The sequence below is a fragment of the Ranitomeya variabilis genome, chromosome 4, assembly GCF_051348905.1.
Source record: "Ranitomeya variabilis isolate aRanVar5 chromosome 4, aRanVar5.hap1, whole genome shotgun sequence".
NCBI lineage: Eukaryota > Metazoa > Chordata > Amphibia > Anura > Dendrobatidae > Ranitomeya > Ranitomeya variabilis.
Window position 1 is genome coordinate 154,923,433 of NC_135235.1, and position 18,475 is coordinate 154,941,907.

Genomic DNA, 18,475 nt, shown 5'->3' on the forward strand with positions numbered 1-18,475 from the left:
ACCATGAGTGTCATATGCCTGAAAACCTCTTGTACTCTGCTGGGATCTTCTGCCATTTGTGACATATAGACTATGAAGCATAATATGCTTGTTTCGGCTAGTTGACCTCCAAGAGAAATACTTTTTGTGGTCACTATAAATGGCTGTCAAAATAAGTAAAGACAAAAATACTACAAAATCAGTTTCTGCGACCTGGATATTTCTTTAAACTTCACAAGGAGGCTTGGTGGCACAGGGAAGGTGCCTATTCTCGCATTTCCTTGATCAGACAGGGAGTTGCATAGATAAAACAGGAGGCAGCTCTTTTGACCTCGTGGAAGCTGTATCGGGATCCGGGATGCTTGGATCACTCCTGATAATCAGCTGTTCGGCTCCGCAGCTGCATGTGTCCCGGCTGTGTGACATTCACAGCACATGCATGGAGATCCTGTGTGTTATGACGGTCAGACAGCCGCAACACATGCAGCTGCGGAGCCGAACAGCTGACTATCGGGAGCGCTCCGGGTGTCCCGGGTCCCAATACAGCTTGTTCAGTAAGCGCCATAGCTTGCCGAATAGGGAGGGAGCCGACTATGTTCGCTCATCTGTACGTCATGATCACCAAACAGCATTGCAGTCTTGGTGTTTTTTGGTTGAGCAGTAATGTTTTTATGGCATGGTGGAGAAATGTAATACTTCTTGGCATGAGTGGTGCTACTGGTTTTGTCTGAGACATCACACAAGTTTCCTTTATATCGGGGTGGGCGATCAATCTTACTGAAAGTCACATGAGAGACCATGACTGTTTAGTGCCAAACCAATACTTTGAAATTAATTCTGTGCATTAACGTTATTTTTCTTACAAAATAAAAATGGGTGAAAGAGCTTGATCATTCTAGTTCAAATGCAGTCAGGAGGATGGGACCGAAGGCTGCCATGTCTGAGCCTGGTGCAGCGCAGCAATGACGAGCCAGGGGAAAGACGGAAGAGATGGCATATCCAAGCTAAATAAGTCAGTCAGTCTTTAATCTGTATCCATTAAAACGACAAACAATGGGTTTAAAACCGGCACGTTTCTGGCCCTTAGGGTATGTGCACACGCATTTTCGAGCTCTGCAGATTTTTTTGCAGCGGATTTGTGACATCTGCAGGTAAAAGGCACTGCGTTTTACCTGCGGAATTAGTGTGGATTCCACTGCGGTTTTACACCTGCGGATTCCTATTGAGGAGCAGGTGTAAACTGCAGCGGAATCCGCACAAAGAATTGACATGCTGCGGAATATAAACCGCTGCGTTTCCGCGCGTTTTTTTCCGCAGCATGGGCACTGCGGATTGCGTTTCCCATAGGTTTACATTGTACTGTAAATGCATGGGGAACTGCTGCGGACCCGCAGCTGCAGATCCGCAGCAAAATCCGCAGCGTGTGAACATAGCCTAAGTCATGGTAGATTAAGAATTATTGACTTTTATTTACCTTGGATGTGCCGTCTTCCCCCTGGTTGGTTATTTGTATTAGTATTTTATTTTATTGCTTATTATTGTGCTGTTAAAAACCATTAGGAATTTAGTTTTGTTCTTTTACTATAAAAATTAGTAAATCATTCTGCTCCTGCTATTCAGCCCTGGTACTATGTTGACCAGCTCTCCCAAAAACTGTATGATGTCCCCAAGTCTCCCACACACAGTATGATGGCACCAGAGCTCCCCATGGAGCATACTAGATCCCACTGCTCCGCGTACAGTATGATGGCTCCCACAAATGAATGATGGCACCCATGCAATATGATACCCTACACACAGTATGACCTTTCATACACCCTTACACAGAATGGTTCCCCCAAACGGTGTGATATCCCCCCCCCCCCACAAGTGTATGACATTCACGACCTCTGCCGTACTAGTACAGTGGAGGTCAGATCCCCTGCTTTGATGCGTGCTCAGACGATGAGCCCGCACCAAAGCCTGGACATGTCAGCTGTTTTGAACAGTTGACATGTGCCCGCAATAGCGGCGGGTGACATCACGATTCACCCGGTGCTATTAACTACACTAGTGAACTAGTTAAATGCTGCCGTCAAACGCCATTGGGCCGGAAATGAGTGCATCACTGACCCCTGTCACATTATTGGGGGGTCAGCGATGCGTCGGCATGACAACCTGAGGTCTCCTTGAGACCTCTAAGGTGGTTGATGCCGCATTGCTGTGATCGCCACCCTGTGGTCGGCGCTCATAGCAATGCAGGAATACAGCTACATAGGAGCAATCTGAGCTTCGCTCCTATGTAGCAGAGCCGATCGAGTTGTGCCAGCTTCTAGCCTCCCATGTAGGCTAATGAAGCATGGCAAAAGTAAAAAAAAAAAAAAAAAAAAAAGTTTGAAAAAAAATATAAAAGTTTAAATCGCCCCATTCAAAATTAAATGATAAAAAAAATCAAACCTACACATATTTGGTGTCTCCGCGTTCAGAATTGCCCGATCTATCAATAAAAAAAAAAAAAGGATTAACCTGTCGCCATGACATTGCATTAAAATGTAATAACGGGCGATCAAAAGAACGTATCTGCACCAAAATGGTATCATTAAAAACGTTAGATCGGCACGCAAAAAATAAGCCCTCACCCGACCCCAGATCATGAAAAATGGAGACGCTACGGGTATCGGAAAATGGCGCAACTTTTTTTTTTTTTTACCACTTGGACAAAACACAACCTAGACATGTTAGGTGTCTATGAACTCATAACGAGCTGGAGAATTATAATGGCAGGTCAGTTTTAGCATTTAGTGAACCTAGCAAAAAAGCCAAACAAAAAAACAAGTGTGGGATTGCACTTTTTTTGCAATTTCATCGCACTTGGAATTTTTTTTTTTCACGATTTCTAGTACACAACATGGTAAAACCAATGGTGTCGTTCAAAAGTATAACTTGTCCCGCAAAAAATAAGCCCTCACATGACCATATTAATGGAAAAATAAAAACGTTATGGCTCTGGGAGGGAGGGGAGCGAAAACGCAAAACTGAAAAAGGGCAAGGTCTTGAAGGGGGTTAAAACAAACAGTACTCCCCGCTCCCTCGGCGCGCTGATGGTCTTTGCTCTGCACACTGAGGCTAAGTACACATTAGCGTATCTGTGCGCAGCGTATCATCTGCATTTGCAAACGCATACCAAAACGCATGCAGATGCTTGCTTACGCTGCGTTTTTTACTACGCATCATCTTACGCATGACACAAAAAAAAAAAAATATTTGAAATGCGTTTGTGTTGTTTATGTGCATGGTGGAGGCGGTGAAATCATTTCCTGGACATGCGTAGTCTAAAGTATGCATGCGTATTGAACGCATGCATATGCATGTCCTAGCGTACCAATGCGTTCCCATAGACAGTAATGCGTTGTTTTGACACACTCATCCGCATGTGCAAGCCTGCGCATATTTGACGCCTCAAAAAATCCAACATATTGCGTTTGCCACACACCACGAAACGACACATGCTTAACGCAAACGAACTGATGCAAACACATTGTTAAATATCCAGGGGTTGGACAAAATAATGGAAACACCTGGAAACAAAAAGTTAGTTTAATATGGTGTAGGTCCACCTTTGGTGGCGATTACAGCCTCAATTCTCCGAGGTATGGATTCATACAAGGTGTGAATTGTTTCCAAAGGAATTTTAGCCCATTCTCCAGTTAAAACACCCTCCAGTTCTTTGAGCAACGATGGCGGCGGAAATCGACGTCTAACTTGAATCTCTAAAATCGACCATAAATGCTCAATAATGTTGAGGTCTGAGGATTGTGGGGCCTAGATGAGATGCTGAACTTCATTAGAATGTTCCTTGTGCTATGCTTTAACGATTCTAGCTGTATGAATTGGTGCATTATCATCCAGAAAGATGTCGTTCCCCTCCAGGAACAGTGCTTGAACCATTGGATGCACTTGGTCGCCCAAAATGCCTAAATAATCTCGGCTGTTAATTCTTCCATGAAGGGATATCATTGGCCTGGCAGATCTGCACGAAATAGCACCCCAGATCATCACAGAACCTCCGCCATGTTTTATGGTTGGGAGAAGGCACTCTGGATGGAATGCTTCTTTCTGCTGTCTCCAAACGTACACTTGGTCGGAGGTCGGAAATGGGGTAAACGATGATTCGTCTGAGAATATCACATGTTTCCACTGCTCGAGGGACCAATTCTGGAGGTTTCTACACCACTCTAAACACTTGGAAACACTTGTCATTGAGAGCAGTGGTTTTCTAATTGCAGCTCTTCCGCGGAATCCAGATTTGTGCAGCTCCCGACGAACAGTTTTCGTGGAAACTGGGTTCTGTAGGTGTTCATTGAGCTCAGCAGTGATTTTCGGAGCCGTGGTCTTGCGATCCTCTCTCACAATCCGCTTTAGAGTCCGAAGGTCTCTCTGTCAACTTTGACTTTCGGCCGGACCTGTGCTTTGCTGCGGACATTTTTCCTTCTCTTTTAAACGCGGTCATTACTTTGGAGACAGTACCTCTTGACACGCCAAGCATTCGGGCACTTTCGGTTACACTAGCGCCTGCCATACGAGCACCAACAATTTGGCCTCTTTGAAAATCCGAGGTCTGCCATTGGTATCAGATTCTCATCAATGTTCTTGCAGTTATGCAAAACAAACAGTTAATTTACATACACATATCACATAACAGAAAGAAACAGCTACAAAACATTACCATATGTCACGGTTTGCATGTTTATCACACGTTTGAAGATTATGATGCCAAAACGTTAGGTGTTTCCATTATTTTGTCCAACCCCTGTATGTATGCAAGACGCATGCGGATCGCTACGCAGGTATACGCTAATGTGAACCCGGCCTGAGGCCTCGCAGCAGGCACGATTTAGTGCCGAGCCGCTCAGTCGCTCAGGCTAAATGGTGACAGGTTCCCGGGCTCCCTCCTCCATCATTACATGCATCTGCATCCCGAGGCAGATGTCTGACAGAGGTGGGGAGTGCGGCCCTTTTATTTTCCTTGTCCACGGGCCAGACAGGAATAGCCAGATGGCTGGATGTGGCCCATGGGCCATAGTTTGTCCAGGTCTGTCTTATATGGCATGCAGACACTATATAATATATTGTGTAGCAATTATGCTATTTCTTCTTTAGTTTTATTTATGGCATTCTCCAACTGGATTAATTACTGTCATATTCCATTCTTGCCAAGAGTCTAACTGTAGGTATTGGGCCACGTGCGCACGTTCAGTATTTGAGTTTTTTTTTAACCTTCGTATTTCTAAGCCAAAACAGTGAGTGAGTAGAAAATCCAGAAGTGGTGACGTGTTTCTATTCTACTTTTTCTCTGATAATTCCGCTCTCTGTTTTGGCTTGCATATACTGATGTAAAATACTGACCAAATACTGAACATGTGGTCTTGGTGGACGCCTGGTGCTGATCCTGCATGTACAATGGCACTAGCTGTGCTTGGCTTATAGATTGGCCATACATCCGGAAAGAACTACTGGGGTTATACATGCCATAGCGTGCTAATGGATTAATGGTGCTTCCTTTCTCTATAGCAGCAAACCTACATTTGCGTCTTTTTCTGATATTTTTAAATCCGCATTTTCAACAGCCATGAGGTTTTAACCGCTTTCTGACTTAAGAAGTAATATTCTGTCCCTGTGTCCTGGGCCTATTTGACCATGGATGGAATATTACGTCTGAGCAATTGCCCGGGGGGGGGGGGGGGGGTGGTGCTTCGAATGCCGCCGGGTGTTAGCTGATTCTGACAGCTGACACCCAGCACTAGGTGCCAGGAGTGGTTACCACTCCTGGCACTTTAACCCCCGAAATACTGCGATCGAACACTATCGCCGCATTCCAGGAACTCGGGAAGAGTTCAGAAATCAATATTTTGTAGAATAACCATGATTTTTAATGACAGCTTTCATGCGTCTTGGCATGCTTTCCACCAGTCTTTCATGATGCTTCTGGGTGACCTTATGCCACTCCTGGTACAAAAATGTAAGCAGTTCTTTGTTTGATGGCTTGTGACTATCCATCTTCGTCTTGATAACATTCCAGAGGTTTTCAATGGGGTTCAGGTCTGGAGATTGGGCTGCCCATGACAGGGAATTGATGTGGTGGTCCTTCATCCACACCTTGATTGACCTAGCTGTGTGGCATAGCGCATTGTCCTGCTGGAAAAAACAGTCCTCAGAGTTGGGGAACATTGCCTGAGCAGAAGGAACCAACTGTTTTCCAGGATAACCTTGTATGCGGCTTGATTCATATGTCCTTCACAAAGAACAACCTGCCCAATTCCAGCCTTGCTGAAGCATCCCCAGATAATCACCGATGCACCCCCTGTGAAATTTAGTGGAAGAAGAAACTGTGGCTTGTACGCCTCTCCAGGTCTCCATCTAACCATTAGACGACCAGGTGTTGATCTGGGGATGCTTCAGCAAGGCTGAATTGGGCAGGTTGTTCTTTGCGAAGGACGTATGAATCAAGCCGCATACAAGGTTATCCTGGAAAAACAGTTGATTCCTTCTGCTCAGGCAATGTTCCCCAACTCTGAGGACTGGTTTTTCCAGCAGGACAATGCGCTATGCCAGACAGCTAGGTCAATCAAGGTGTAGAAGAAGGAACACCACATCAAATCCCTGTTATGGCCAGCCCATTCACCAGACCTGAACCCCTGTGAAAACCTCTGGAATGTAATCAAGAGGAAGATGGATAGTCACAAGCCATCAAACAAAGAACTGCTTAAATTGTTGTACCAGGAGTGGCATAAGGTTACCGGTCACCCAAAAGCAGTGTGAAAGACTGGTGGAAAGCATGGCAAGACGTATGAAAGCTGGGATTTAAAATCATGGTTCGTCCACAAAATATTGATTTCTGAGCTCTTCCTGCGTTAAAACATTAGTATTGTTGTTTCTAAATGATTATGAACTTGTCTTTTTTGCATTATTTGAGGTCTGTAAGCACTGTTTTTTTTTTGTTTTGTTTTTTTATTTTGACCATTTCTCATTTTCAGAAAATAAATACAAAATTTATTGCTTGGAACTTTGGAGACATGTTGTCAGAAGTTTTATAGAATAAAACAATTTACATTTTACTCAAAAATATACCTATAAAGAGAAAAATCAGACAAACTGAAAATTTTGCAGTGTTCTATTATTTTTTGCCAGAGCTGTATGTACTCTATGCATTTGCACTTTATACTTTTTATGGGAGCACTGGCACTTCCCCGGGACATCTGGACTAACCTATAGATTTTCCAACACACTGATAGCTGTGCACTTATATATCCTCTTTGTATTGAAATTTATACCTCCTAAACACCACTAGGTGGCAATATTGTCCTTTTTTGGAGAGTATAAATTATGTATATATGCATGTGTCTGCTTTCCGCATGCATCAATGTAATTATAATGTATTGATCATTTCACATAAAATGCATGTATTCTATTTATGTACCAGTATGCAATATATCTCTTTTGTTAACTGTTTTTATACCTATACCTGTTTTTATATGTTGAAAGAAAGATTTTTTGCTTTAATATAAATGCTTTCTATGGAAGTATTTTTGTAGGTTCTCTCGGAAAACAAAAATAGTTCAAGGCAGGAATATTTTGACTGCCTAATTCATGACTAGTGTGCACCATTTTGAAGAATTTAATATCGTAAAGCAAAAAAGGAAAGTGATGTTAAGAACATAATAATAATTATTATTATTATTATTATTTATTTATATAGCACCATTAATTCCATGGTGCTGTACATGAGAAAGGGGTTACATACAGGGTTATAGATATCGTTTACAGTAAACAGGTTTACAGTGACACACTGGTACAGAGGGGAGAGGACCCTGTCCTTGCGGACTTATTTTCTATGGGATAATGGGGAAGAGACAGAAGGTAGGGGTGAGGCGGCGGCTCTGGTGGTGGTGAGGTGGCGGCTCGGTTATTGTAGGCTTTCCTGAAGAGATGGGTTTTCAGGTTCCGTCTGAAGGATCTGAGGGTGGTGGATAATCGGACGTGTTGAGACATGGAATTCCAGAGGATGGGGGATATTCAGGAAAAATCTTGGAGGCGATTGTGTGAGGAACGAATAAGTGTGGAGGAGAGTAGGAGGTCTTGGGAGGATCGGAGATTACGTGAGGGAAGATATTGGGAGATTAGTTCAGAGATATAGGGAGGGGACAGGTTGTGGATGGCTTTGTAGATCACTGTTAGTAGTTTGAACTGGATTCGTTTGGGGAATTGGGAGCCAGTGGAGGGATTTGCAGAGGGGAGAAGCAGGGGAGTAGCGAGGAGAGAGGTGGATTAGGCGGGCAGCAGAGTTGAGGACTGACTGGAGTGGTGCAAGAGAGTTAGCGGGGAGGCCACAGAGGAGGGTGTGGCAGTAATCGAGGCGGGAGAGTTTTGGTAGATTGTGGGCTGAGGAAGGTACGGATTCTGGCAATATTTTTGAGTTGGAGGTGGCAAGAATTTGGACGTGCGGTTTGAAGGACAGGGCAGAGTCGAGTGTTACCCCAAGACAGCGGATTTCAGGTGCGGGAGAGAGCGTGATGTCGTTTACCATAATAGATAGATCAGGTAGGGGGGATACGCAAGATGGGGGAAAGATGATGAGTTTGGTTTTGTCGACATTGAGTTATAGGAAGCGAGAGGTGAAGGAGGATATGGCTGATAGACACTCCGGGATTCTGGACAGCAGAGAGGTGACATCTGGGCCAGAGAGGTAGATCTTAGTGTTGTCCGTATACAGGTGTTACTGGAATCCATGGGACTTTGAGTTGTCCTAGGCCAAGGGTATAGATGGGGAAAAAAGTAGGGGTCCTAGGACAGAGCCTTGAGGGACTCCCCAACAGAGAGAGGACGGGATGAGGAGGTAGTGTGGGAGTTCTAAACGCTAAACGTGCGGTCGGAAAGGTTTGAGGCAATCCAGAAAACTAAACTTAGTTAGGGAATCTCAATAACTGAAAATAAAGGTTAAACAACAACCACAACACTGATTTCATCATCCAAGATATCATTTTAATCAGTAGAACGGTGCCAACCTGACACTGCCTGTAGGTTACTCAACACAATCCTGCTGACGTTCACTTTAAGGTCAGGACTTTGACTAGGCCACTCCAAAGATTTCATTTTGTTTTTCTTAAGCCATTCAGAGGTGGACTTGCTGGTTTTGGATCATTGTCCTGCTTCATAACCCACTTGTTCTTCAGCTTGAAGTCACAAACGAATGACTACACATTCTCCTTCAGGATTTTTTGGTAGACGGCAGAATTAATGGTTCCATTTAGCACAGCAAGTCTTCCAAGTCCAGAAGCTGCCAAACAGCCTCAGATTATCACACCACCACCACCATATTTTACTGTTGGTATGATGTTCCTTTTCTGAAATGCTTGTGTTACTTCTACGCCAGATGTAATGGGACATACACCTTAGAAAAAGTTAAACTTTTGTCTCATCAGTCAATGAAAGTCCCAAAAGTCTTGGGGATCATTAAGATGTTATCTGGCAAAACTGAGACAAGCTTTTTTATGTTCTTATTTCTCAACAGTAGTTTTCATCTTGGAACTCTGCCATGCAGGTCTTTTTTTGCGCAGTCTTTCTTATAGTGGAGTCATGAACACTGAATTTCACTGAGGCAAGTGAGGCCTGCAGTTCTTTGGATGTTGCTATGGGGCCTCTTGTGACTTCTTGGATGAGTTGTCGCTGCGCTATTGGGGTTATTTTGGTCAGCGAGACACTCCTGGGAAGGTTCACCACTGTTCCATGTTTTCGCATTTGTGGATAATGGCTCTCACTGTGGTTTGCTGATGTCCCAGTGGATTTGAAGTGGCTTTATAACCTGTTTACAGACTAATAGATCTCAGTTACTTTGTTTCTAATTTGTTCCAGAATTTCTTTGGAATGTGGCATGTTAGCTTTTGAGAATCTTTTGGTCTACTTCACTTTTGTCAGGCAAGTCCTATTTAATTGATTTCTTTATTGAGAACAGGTGTTGCAGCTGTCAGGCCTGGGTGTGGCTAAGGAATTTGAACTCCTCTTCCCAAATATGTGATTAACCACAGTTTAAACAAATTAAGTGGGGGCACAATCACGTTTTCAGTGTTATGTAGGTTTGGATTGTTTTCCCTTCGTAATAAAGACCTTCATTTAAAAATTGCATTTTGTGTTTACTTGTGTTATCTTTGAAATGTTTCAGATCACCAAACAAATGTAAATACTAGACAGTGTGACAAACGTGCATAAAAATTAGAAATCCGGAAGGGGCAAACACTCTAAATGCAGCTTTCTTGTGCCGCCTATCATCCATCTCATTGTTCGGTGGCTATATCATAAATGCCATAAGCTGCTGTTTGACAACATACATTATGATACATTAGTTGTCCGTTAATGGTCGGCCATTACTTGGAGGGCTGTCTCTGTTACATCACTGTATGATAGGAGGTTCTCTGTCTTATGTTGAGCTGCCTTTATGGGCTTATTGAAACTTTTATTGTTATGCAGGTGTCCTAATAAACACAGTCACAGCCATATAGCCAGAAAGATGAGTGCAGAGGGGAGCAAGAGCGTTTATGAAGAAAGCGATAATCTGGAGGGAAATTCAGGACCTCCGCATAAGGATCACAACTTAAACAACCAAACAAAGAAAGACAAACCAAGATCATCAGAAAATGACAATGACTTCAATATTTTGGATGTTGAATCCCCAAAAGACCCTCTGACTTCTAGCCTCAAGCCTTCCATTGATAGTCCAGGTGGAAGCCCAGTAAGTACCCCTGAAGAGCATAAACCATGTGAAGCCAAAGGGTCCGGAGCCCAGGAAAGTGAATCTGACTCTGCTGGCGTTGATGATTTGATTGACTTGACGGCATCCCCTGAGTCAGCTGTAAACCATAGTGATGGGCTGGGAGAGAAACCACCGGAGAGTTGTGAAGAGAAAGAGGATCCAGTAGTTGCAGCCAACAAAAAACAAGAAAATGAACGGAAAAAAGCCACCCAAAGAATTGCGACCTTGGGTGGACATGTTGCCAGAGAAAGAGAGTCTGACAGTATGAGGTAAAGCCCGCTGTTCTTGCTACTAATAGTCTGATCTGCGTGTGTACGAGTGTCACTAATATTATGTGTTCCACCCAACCTATGAACACAAGCATCTTTAAAACGATAGGTCACGCACAAGGGGGCAATTTGGTGAGTTGGCAAAAAAGTGTTTGAGATATCGCCATAATCCTCATATTACTCTAGTTTTCCTGTGTAACGGCCTGTGCACACCCACCTATTGAGGGTTTCTGGGGGTCACGTGTGCACAGCTGCTATGTGTCAGTGGCTGGCTTCTCATTCATTATCAGAACATTGATCCCACAAAAGTTGGTAAGGAGTGGGAGGATTGGGGCCGTAATAATTCAATATTTCAGCAGGAGGCACATGGTTGCCCCTGCAAAAAAAAAAAACAGTTACATCTCCTCAGCAAAGCAGTAACATAAATGTCCAGTGCAAAGCAGGATAATGAACCTTGGCAGGAGCACCCATCCCAAATAGATCTGCCCTACTAAATCACCGCAGTAAGTACAAAAGCCCGGCTCCGTGTGTCTGCCCGAGTATTACTACAACCCAGATAGAAGGCTTACTGTGGCTCTGTGGTTCCCAAGTCCATCTATGGGCTGCTCAGAGGGCACTAACAAAATGGTGCTGCCCTGGTCCGGTGCCCAGATGTCAGCCACACCACCTGGCATCCTGGGTGTCTCCTGCCTAGTGGCTGAGCTTCACACTACGTCATGAGCCCAAAATGCTGGGCACAGAAGTGAGCACTGCTCTGGGGCAGCACAAATCTTTTTACCTAACCCCATCTCTTGTCACTGAATGGAACAAAGTGTAATCCGGCCCCTGCTGAGCAGAAACTGCGTATGTGTGAACACCAGCCAAAGCAGTGCCACCGACCGCTACACAGGCACAATGCGCCATGGTTATTTCACTAACTGTACCTCAGAATATATATGTATGTATGTATGTATGTATGTGTGTATGTATGTACATTTGTACACTTTTTTTAAAAAAAATTTTTAAAACAACGAATTGTGTAATTAATGCTTTCTCGGCCTATCATATGGGGGATATTAATGTGTGTGTGTGTGTGTGTGTGTGTGTGGGACGATTGTATTTTATTTATTTTTTTTTTTTTAAGGTATCGATCTATTAAAAACACAAGTGTCAGAGGGAGGCCATAATAGACAACTATGGTGCTGACGGAGTGACCGTACGCTCTTTCATGGATCATTTTCGGGTGTGCATTCATGCAGTAGGTGTGGACGCCCAAAAAATGATGCACGTTGGAACACTCACTCTGTCATCACCAAAGCGCCCTAATGTGCTACTGTTGCTGGAGAAAGTTACATGCACCCGCTCGTCATTCACAGAAATGGCCAACTGTATATTACACGTCCATGCTGGCTGCAACAGAGCAAAAGGTCCTGCCAAACAAATGGACGTCTTCCTATATTCCTCAGTGTTTGAATTGCAGTGACAATATATATTGTTAAAGTAGCAAACGTGTGTGTGTGTGTGTGTGTGTGTGTGTGTGTAAATCACCACTAGAATCCTCTTGATTCATTTATATATGGGGTCATAGTGTGAAAATATTTTATTTAGCTGACTGAAGGATCCGTCTTGTCAGACTTCCATTGGCTGACTGCTTTGTTCTGTGGGAGATGAGCCTGCGTCAGTGACTTTCTTGTAGAGACAGCACATATGTGCCCTCCGCTGAGCTTTCCAGTGAATGGGAGATGGCTGTCAGCCGGGAAGTCATTTCACTAAAACTTAATGGAGTATGGAGGCTTTAGGGTATGTTTCCACGGTCAGTATTAGCAGCGAATTGGATGCAGCACATGTCCGCTCAGTCTAAAGCTCTGCCGGGCTTTTGTACGCGCAGTGATTCCGCATGTGTTCATTGAACTGTGCGGAATCACCGCATCCTATACATAGACTGATATTTATTTTGAAGGGACTTGAGCGTCTCCACAAGATAAATAGACATGCCGCGGTCTAGAAAGACGCGCTGCATGTCAGTCGCCACAAGGGAAGCCGGAGGTGTTCCTGCACGCATAGTGGAGATGGAGTTTCATAACATCCCATCCACTATGCTGTAACATCTGGCCGCTGCCGCTGTATGCAGCGTCCAATCCGCAGCGTTTACTGACCGTGGGAACACACCTTAGAGTTTGCTTTCCCAGATCTCTATAAGCCCAGTGGGTCCTGCGTAGCTTTCCAGCCTTGTGTGGCACTGATACCGGTCTTGGTTAGTGTTTGTTTCTTAACTGCAGAATTACTATAATTAATATTTTCTTAGGATGTCTAATTTGTTTTTCAATACTGAAATTATTGCCAATGTAGTGGTCCCTCCAGTTACATAAGAATTTGTCGCCATTAAAAGAAAAAAAAAGAAAAAAAAGCCCTTTTCTCAAACTCTGTTCTACTCAGTACTGACAGCAGAGTATTCTGTGCCTCTTTGCTCATTGTTCTGCCTTTTTTTTCCGCCTTTTTGTTTCTGCCTATCAAGGACCATTTAATTGAGGAAACACTACATAACCTTGTCCTCCCACTGACAGATTAGCTGACCATGACCTTGGCAGGTGTCTATTTAGCTACATGTGATTGCACTTTGGGGGTGATTGCACTTTGGGGGTGATTGCACTTTGGGGGTGCCCTAATTGGGTTTTGATTCATTATGCGTTATTCTACATGAAGATTCTTGCATTATGTACACTTGTCTATTTCTTCACCTGCTTCTCTCCCTTCCCTGTCCCCAACTCCTGTATTCATTCATTCCCTCTCACTGTTACAATAATTTTTCTACATACAGCAAATACTAATCTGTTGCAGTATATAGACAAGATGACGTTCTCGTGTGATGCGCAATCACATGCAGACCAAGATGGCACCACGGAGTGTGATTTACGGCTGCATTTAAATGAATTGGCTGCAGCAGTCAGGGCAGGATCTGGCCCCTGCAGCTACAGGCAGATGATGGCTGTGTAACACAGCTGGCATTTGTCAGCTATGGTGAGTCTGCTGTACATACAAGAACGCTACATGTGAAGATGTCTAAAAAAAAAAAAAACAATAGTGATGAAAAAAAGAGTGCTCTGATAAGTGTTATCCGATCATGGTCGGGTGTTATACGAGTATTTTGGCCGTGCTCTGATAATATGTTCACTTTCCTGCGGCTGTGTGATTCACGGCTGTTGGACAGCCTCCACACATGCTGGTTTGCCTGCTCATTAGAGAATCCGGGTATGTGCTGCGGATCTCTAACAGCCACAAATCATGCAGCTGCAGAGACTTGAACGTATTATCCGAGCACGTCCGAGATCCTCCGATAACACCTGAGCATAATCCGATAACACGATATCTGAGCACGTTTGCGCATTGCTAAAAATAAACTATTGTTTTCTATCAGGTTTTGACTTTAAATACATGCGCGTTGTGGCAATTTCCTAAATTATATGTTGAACCCAGTTGGTTTGCTTGTATGGTGTTGATGCATGCTGCAGTGCAGTACAGAGATTTCTATAATACCAGACTTGCTTATCGAATAGATCATAGTTGCATACTACATAGAAACCATAGCAGAAGTCTTAACGTGTCTCACCCCCCCCCCCAAAAAAAAAAAAACAACAAAAATTGACAGGGTCATAGGAGGTCACATCTCACAACTTTTGCAACCCTAAAAAGTAATTTTGCCCCTATTGAAGCCTCTTACTGTATCCACCCACTTAGATACCCCTTTCATGGCATGATGCCCTTCATACACAATGATACCCCCCCACAGTGAATTCCTCCACAGTGCCCTACACATGCATAGTATAAGTGTACAGTACTCCGTCCCCTTCCCCCACCCCCGCGCAAAGTATGATGGCCCTTCACATGATATGCTGGCCCTCATTACAGTATAATGGCCCAGAAACCACTCTCCACACGGTATAACTACCCTCCCAATCAGAATAGTGGCCCCCCACATAGTCCTCCAAATAGTATCATTTCCACACAATGTACTTAATGATTTAAAATAAAACCCTCTATGTTTCCCCCCCACTGCCCTGGTCTCTGCAGCATGTGGTCTGTAGCTGTCTACAGCGGATGGGATTTAGTGATGGTGTGTGTTGGGAAGAAACCAGAGCCTAGCAGCTCAACATTCCCCGAGGACACCGCCTGTCACAGGACAAGGCTTCAGGAACCGCTCCTAGAGAAATGTGGTATTACATGGACCAAATCCATGAACAGCCATGTAATCCATGGCCAGTGCCCCAAAGCTGGAGCTGCGCTTTCCAGTAGATGGATGTAGGGGGACTCAGATCCTGGCACTCCCCTGTATGGCGTTCTCGTGCTTTATTAGGACTTTAGGATAGGTCCTGCCCATAGCCGTCCATTGTTCCTCAGATCCTGGCACTCCCCTGTATGGCGTTCTTGTACTTTAATAGGACTTTAGGATAGGTCCTGTCCACAGCCGTCCATTGTTCCTCAGATCCTGGCACTCCGCTGTATGGCGTTCTTGTGCTTTAATAGGACTTTAGGATAGGTCCTGTCCACAGCCGTCTATTGTTCCTCAGATCCTGGCACTCCGCTGTATGGCGTTCTTGTGCTTTAATAGGACTTTAGGATAGGTCCTGTCCACAGCCGTCTATTGTTCCTCAGATCCTGGCACTCCCCTGTATGGCGTTCTTGTGCTTTAATAGGACTTTAGGATAGGTCCTGTCCACAGCCGTCCATTGTTCCTCAGATCCTGGCACTCCCCTGTATGGCGTTCTTGTGCTTTAATAGGACTTTAGGATAGGTCCTGTCCACAGCCGTCCATTGTTCCTCAGATCCTGGCACTCCGCTGTATGGCGTTCTTGTGCTTTAATAGGACATTAGGATAGGTCCTGTCCACAGCCGTCCATTATTCCTCAGATCCTGGCACTCCGCTGTATGGCGTTCTTGTGCTTTAATAGGACTTTAGGATAGGTCCTGTCCACAGCCGTCTATTGTTCCTCAGATCCTGGCACTCCCCTGTATGGCGTTCTTGTGCTTTAATAGGACTTTAGGATAGGTCCTGTCCACAGCCGTCCATTGTTCCTCTGAGCTCAGTAATGATTTTTACTTATCAGTAAATGAAGGTAGACTTCTGATGGTGGGGAATATTGTGATTTATGTGCACTTTTATCTTCATTAATTGACTTAACAAATATGTGTAAATGACCGTCAGTATTTTTTTCCTATTTTGTTAGAACGTTCAGATGTCCCCAGTATAAGGGCCTAACACCAGCCACACTGACGTACACAGCACTTCTGGATGAGATCAGTGGTGTCCGGCTCTAAATAGAAAAGTGACTACACACCTTGAGCCACCGCTTGCTGTCAGTGAATGGAATACTCAATATTCACAGACCTGCACCTTAAGAAGATTATAGAGCCCGCTGCACTTTAAGGGGTTTTGGAAAACCACTATTCCCCAGTTGTTGTTTTTTTTTTTGTTTTTTTTAAACCACTGATTTACTTAACGTCCTCGGGTCTGCCCTGGGTCTCTTCTGTTGCTCCCAGTGTCATTGTCTGCAGCTCTGTTACGTGATATCAGCACTGCAGACAGTAGCCGACACTGGGAGCAGTGGTGGAGACTCGCGCCTGGACTGGGGAGGGAGCGTAGCAGACAGTGTTTGAGGCGGGCACCAACATGTGGTCAAGCACTCCTTAGTGATGGGGGATACAACCCCTTTAGCAATCGTACCTGGCACTGGGTGCTCAAATAATCTAGTCACTAAGTGCCAGCAGTGTTCAGGCTAGATAAAAGGCTTATCCAGGGAATAGAAATACACTTTTCATGGCTGCTCCTCTTGACTAGTCTCTACTTTATGGTCCCTTCTTTACACATAAGACTGGAAATATCTGCGAATGCAACCACTGTCTGAGCCAGGTCACCTCTGCCGCCAATGATTGGCAGAGTGGGCGTTTTGTGACCAGTGTGGGTGTACGTGATGGGACAGGACCTGGGGGGATATTACTTCTTTTAAATACCAGCCTGAGAGCTTTTAAAAAATTATTTTTTATTTCCTTCCCAGTCCCTTTTTCTGGCGTTTTTGACATAAAAGCTTTCCATTCCCACTGGCCTCTCTGGGGGCGGCCTCTCTGGGGGCGGCCGCTCCACCACTGCCCCCAGTGTTTGATGTGGACGCTGCAGTGACGGCACAGCTCCAAGTGGAATCCTTTCTATTGTTTTTTTTTCATGTAAGATAAGGAGTATGTTCCTAAAAGTGCACAGATGATGCTCAACACCATGAGCGTCCGTGTTTCTGTGTACAAACCATTTGTTGTTCTTTAGTTCAGGCCTTTGGAAACTTGTAGCAGTTAAGACACTCAAAGGTGCTAAGCAGTTGAAAGCCGATACTTGGCCATTCTTTAGGTGTTAACTGCGCCAAAGACACGCTTTACTTTACAACACAAGTCAATGGAAAAGCTCAGAAAGCGCTTCCTCATTGTTGAATTACGTTAGCATAAATAAAAACCCTGTTCCTAAAACGATGCTAAAGTTGCCCAAAAAATGCACGATAGAAATGACAAAAAAAAAAGCCCGCTGGCACTTTTGGAAGGGTCTTCCTTTTGGAAATCCGCGGTTTGGCCACATACACCCAGACACTGAAACCTCTTTACATGCTCTAATTTTCCAATTCTGGGTGTTTTTCAGGGGTCCATGTTTCAATCACATCAGTCAGATGCAGATTTACTAATTACTAATCTCACTTGGGGTGGTGCCAGAACAGAGCTTGTTAACATTTTGGCTAGGTTTGTCTTTGTACATGTTCTCTGCAGTGACTTGTATGCATTGTGTCCTCACCAGATGAGGAGGTACATTGCACCCTGTGGATTAGCATTCTTTGCCGCCCTTGGAGTTAAACGTGGGATTTGGAAGAGACATTTTGATTTTCACACAGTTGAGTGTTCCTTCAAGGACGAGTAAGTTACAATCGGAGAGCTTCATTCCTTGTCCTCCTTTTTGTTTTTTCTTACATTAACTTGCTTGAATGAATGCCAGATTGTGTTGCGGATTAATCAGACGTCTGTAGAAAAGTATCATTCCTGTCCTTACGGGGATCACAGCCTCCTACGTCAGCATTGCCCTAAGCAAACTGACACTAAAACCAGCCCCAGCAAACTACAAGATTCTCCTCTTCCTTGCCATTTATGATATTGGAACGTGGCTAAGGTTGAAGGTATAAATTAGTTTAAAGTTTTTGAAATGTTTCAATAGCCTATTATTATTATTATTATTATTATTATTATTATTTTTATGTGGTGGAGGTAAGCCTCCCCTGATGGTACATGTCAGGGGTATGCTGATCTGTTGCCATGACCCTGTACTCCTGTGGATGGCGATCATAGGAGTCCGTGATTTCTGCTATATAGAGCTAGAAGACCAAAAAAAGTGTTAATCTATAATAATCTGGTTGGCTACCATTTTTACTTTTTTTTTTTTTTT

General features: G+C 44.1%; 1 protein-coding gene across 3 annotated transcripts in view; it reads left to right on the plus strand.

Moving 5' to 3' along the window:
• The window catches only part of PARG (poly(ADP-ribose) glycohydrolase), a 163,003-nt gene that overhangs the window by 24,913 nt on the left and 119,615 nt on the right, over positions 1-18,475 (plus strand). The window contains exon 3 of one of the 3 annotated variants that reach the window (XM_077259337.1): positions 10,480-11,031. The exons of 1 other annotated variant lie outside the window; for it this stretch is intronic. In XM_077259337.1, coding sequence (XP_077115452.1) covers positions 10,480-11,031 — 552 coding nt within the window. Of the gene's footprint in view, positions 1-10,479; positions 11,032-17,836; positions 17,953-18,475 lie in introns of all 3 variants that reach the window. One more of the 3 variants, XM_077259339.1, reaches the window with a different exon arrangement.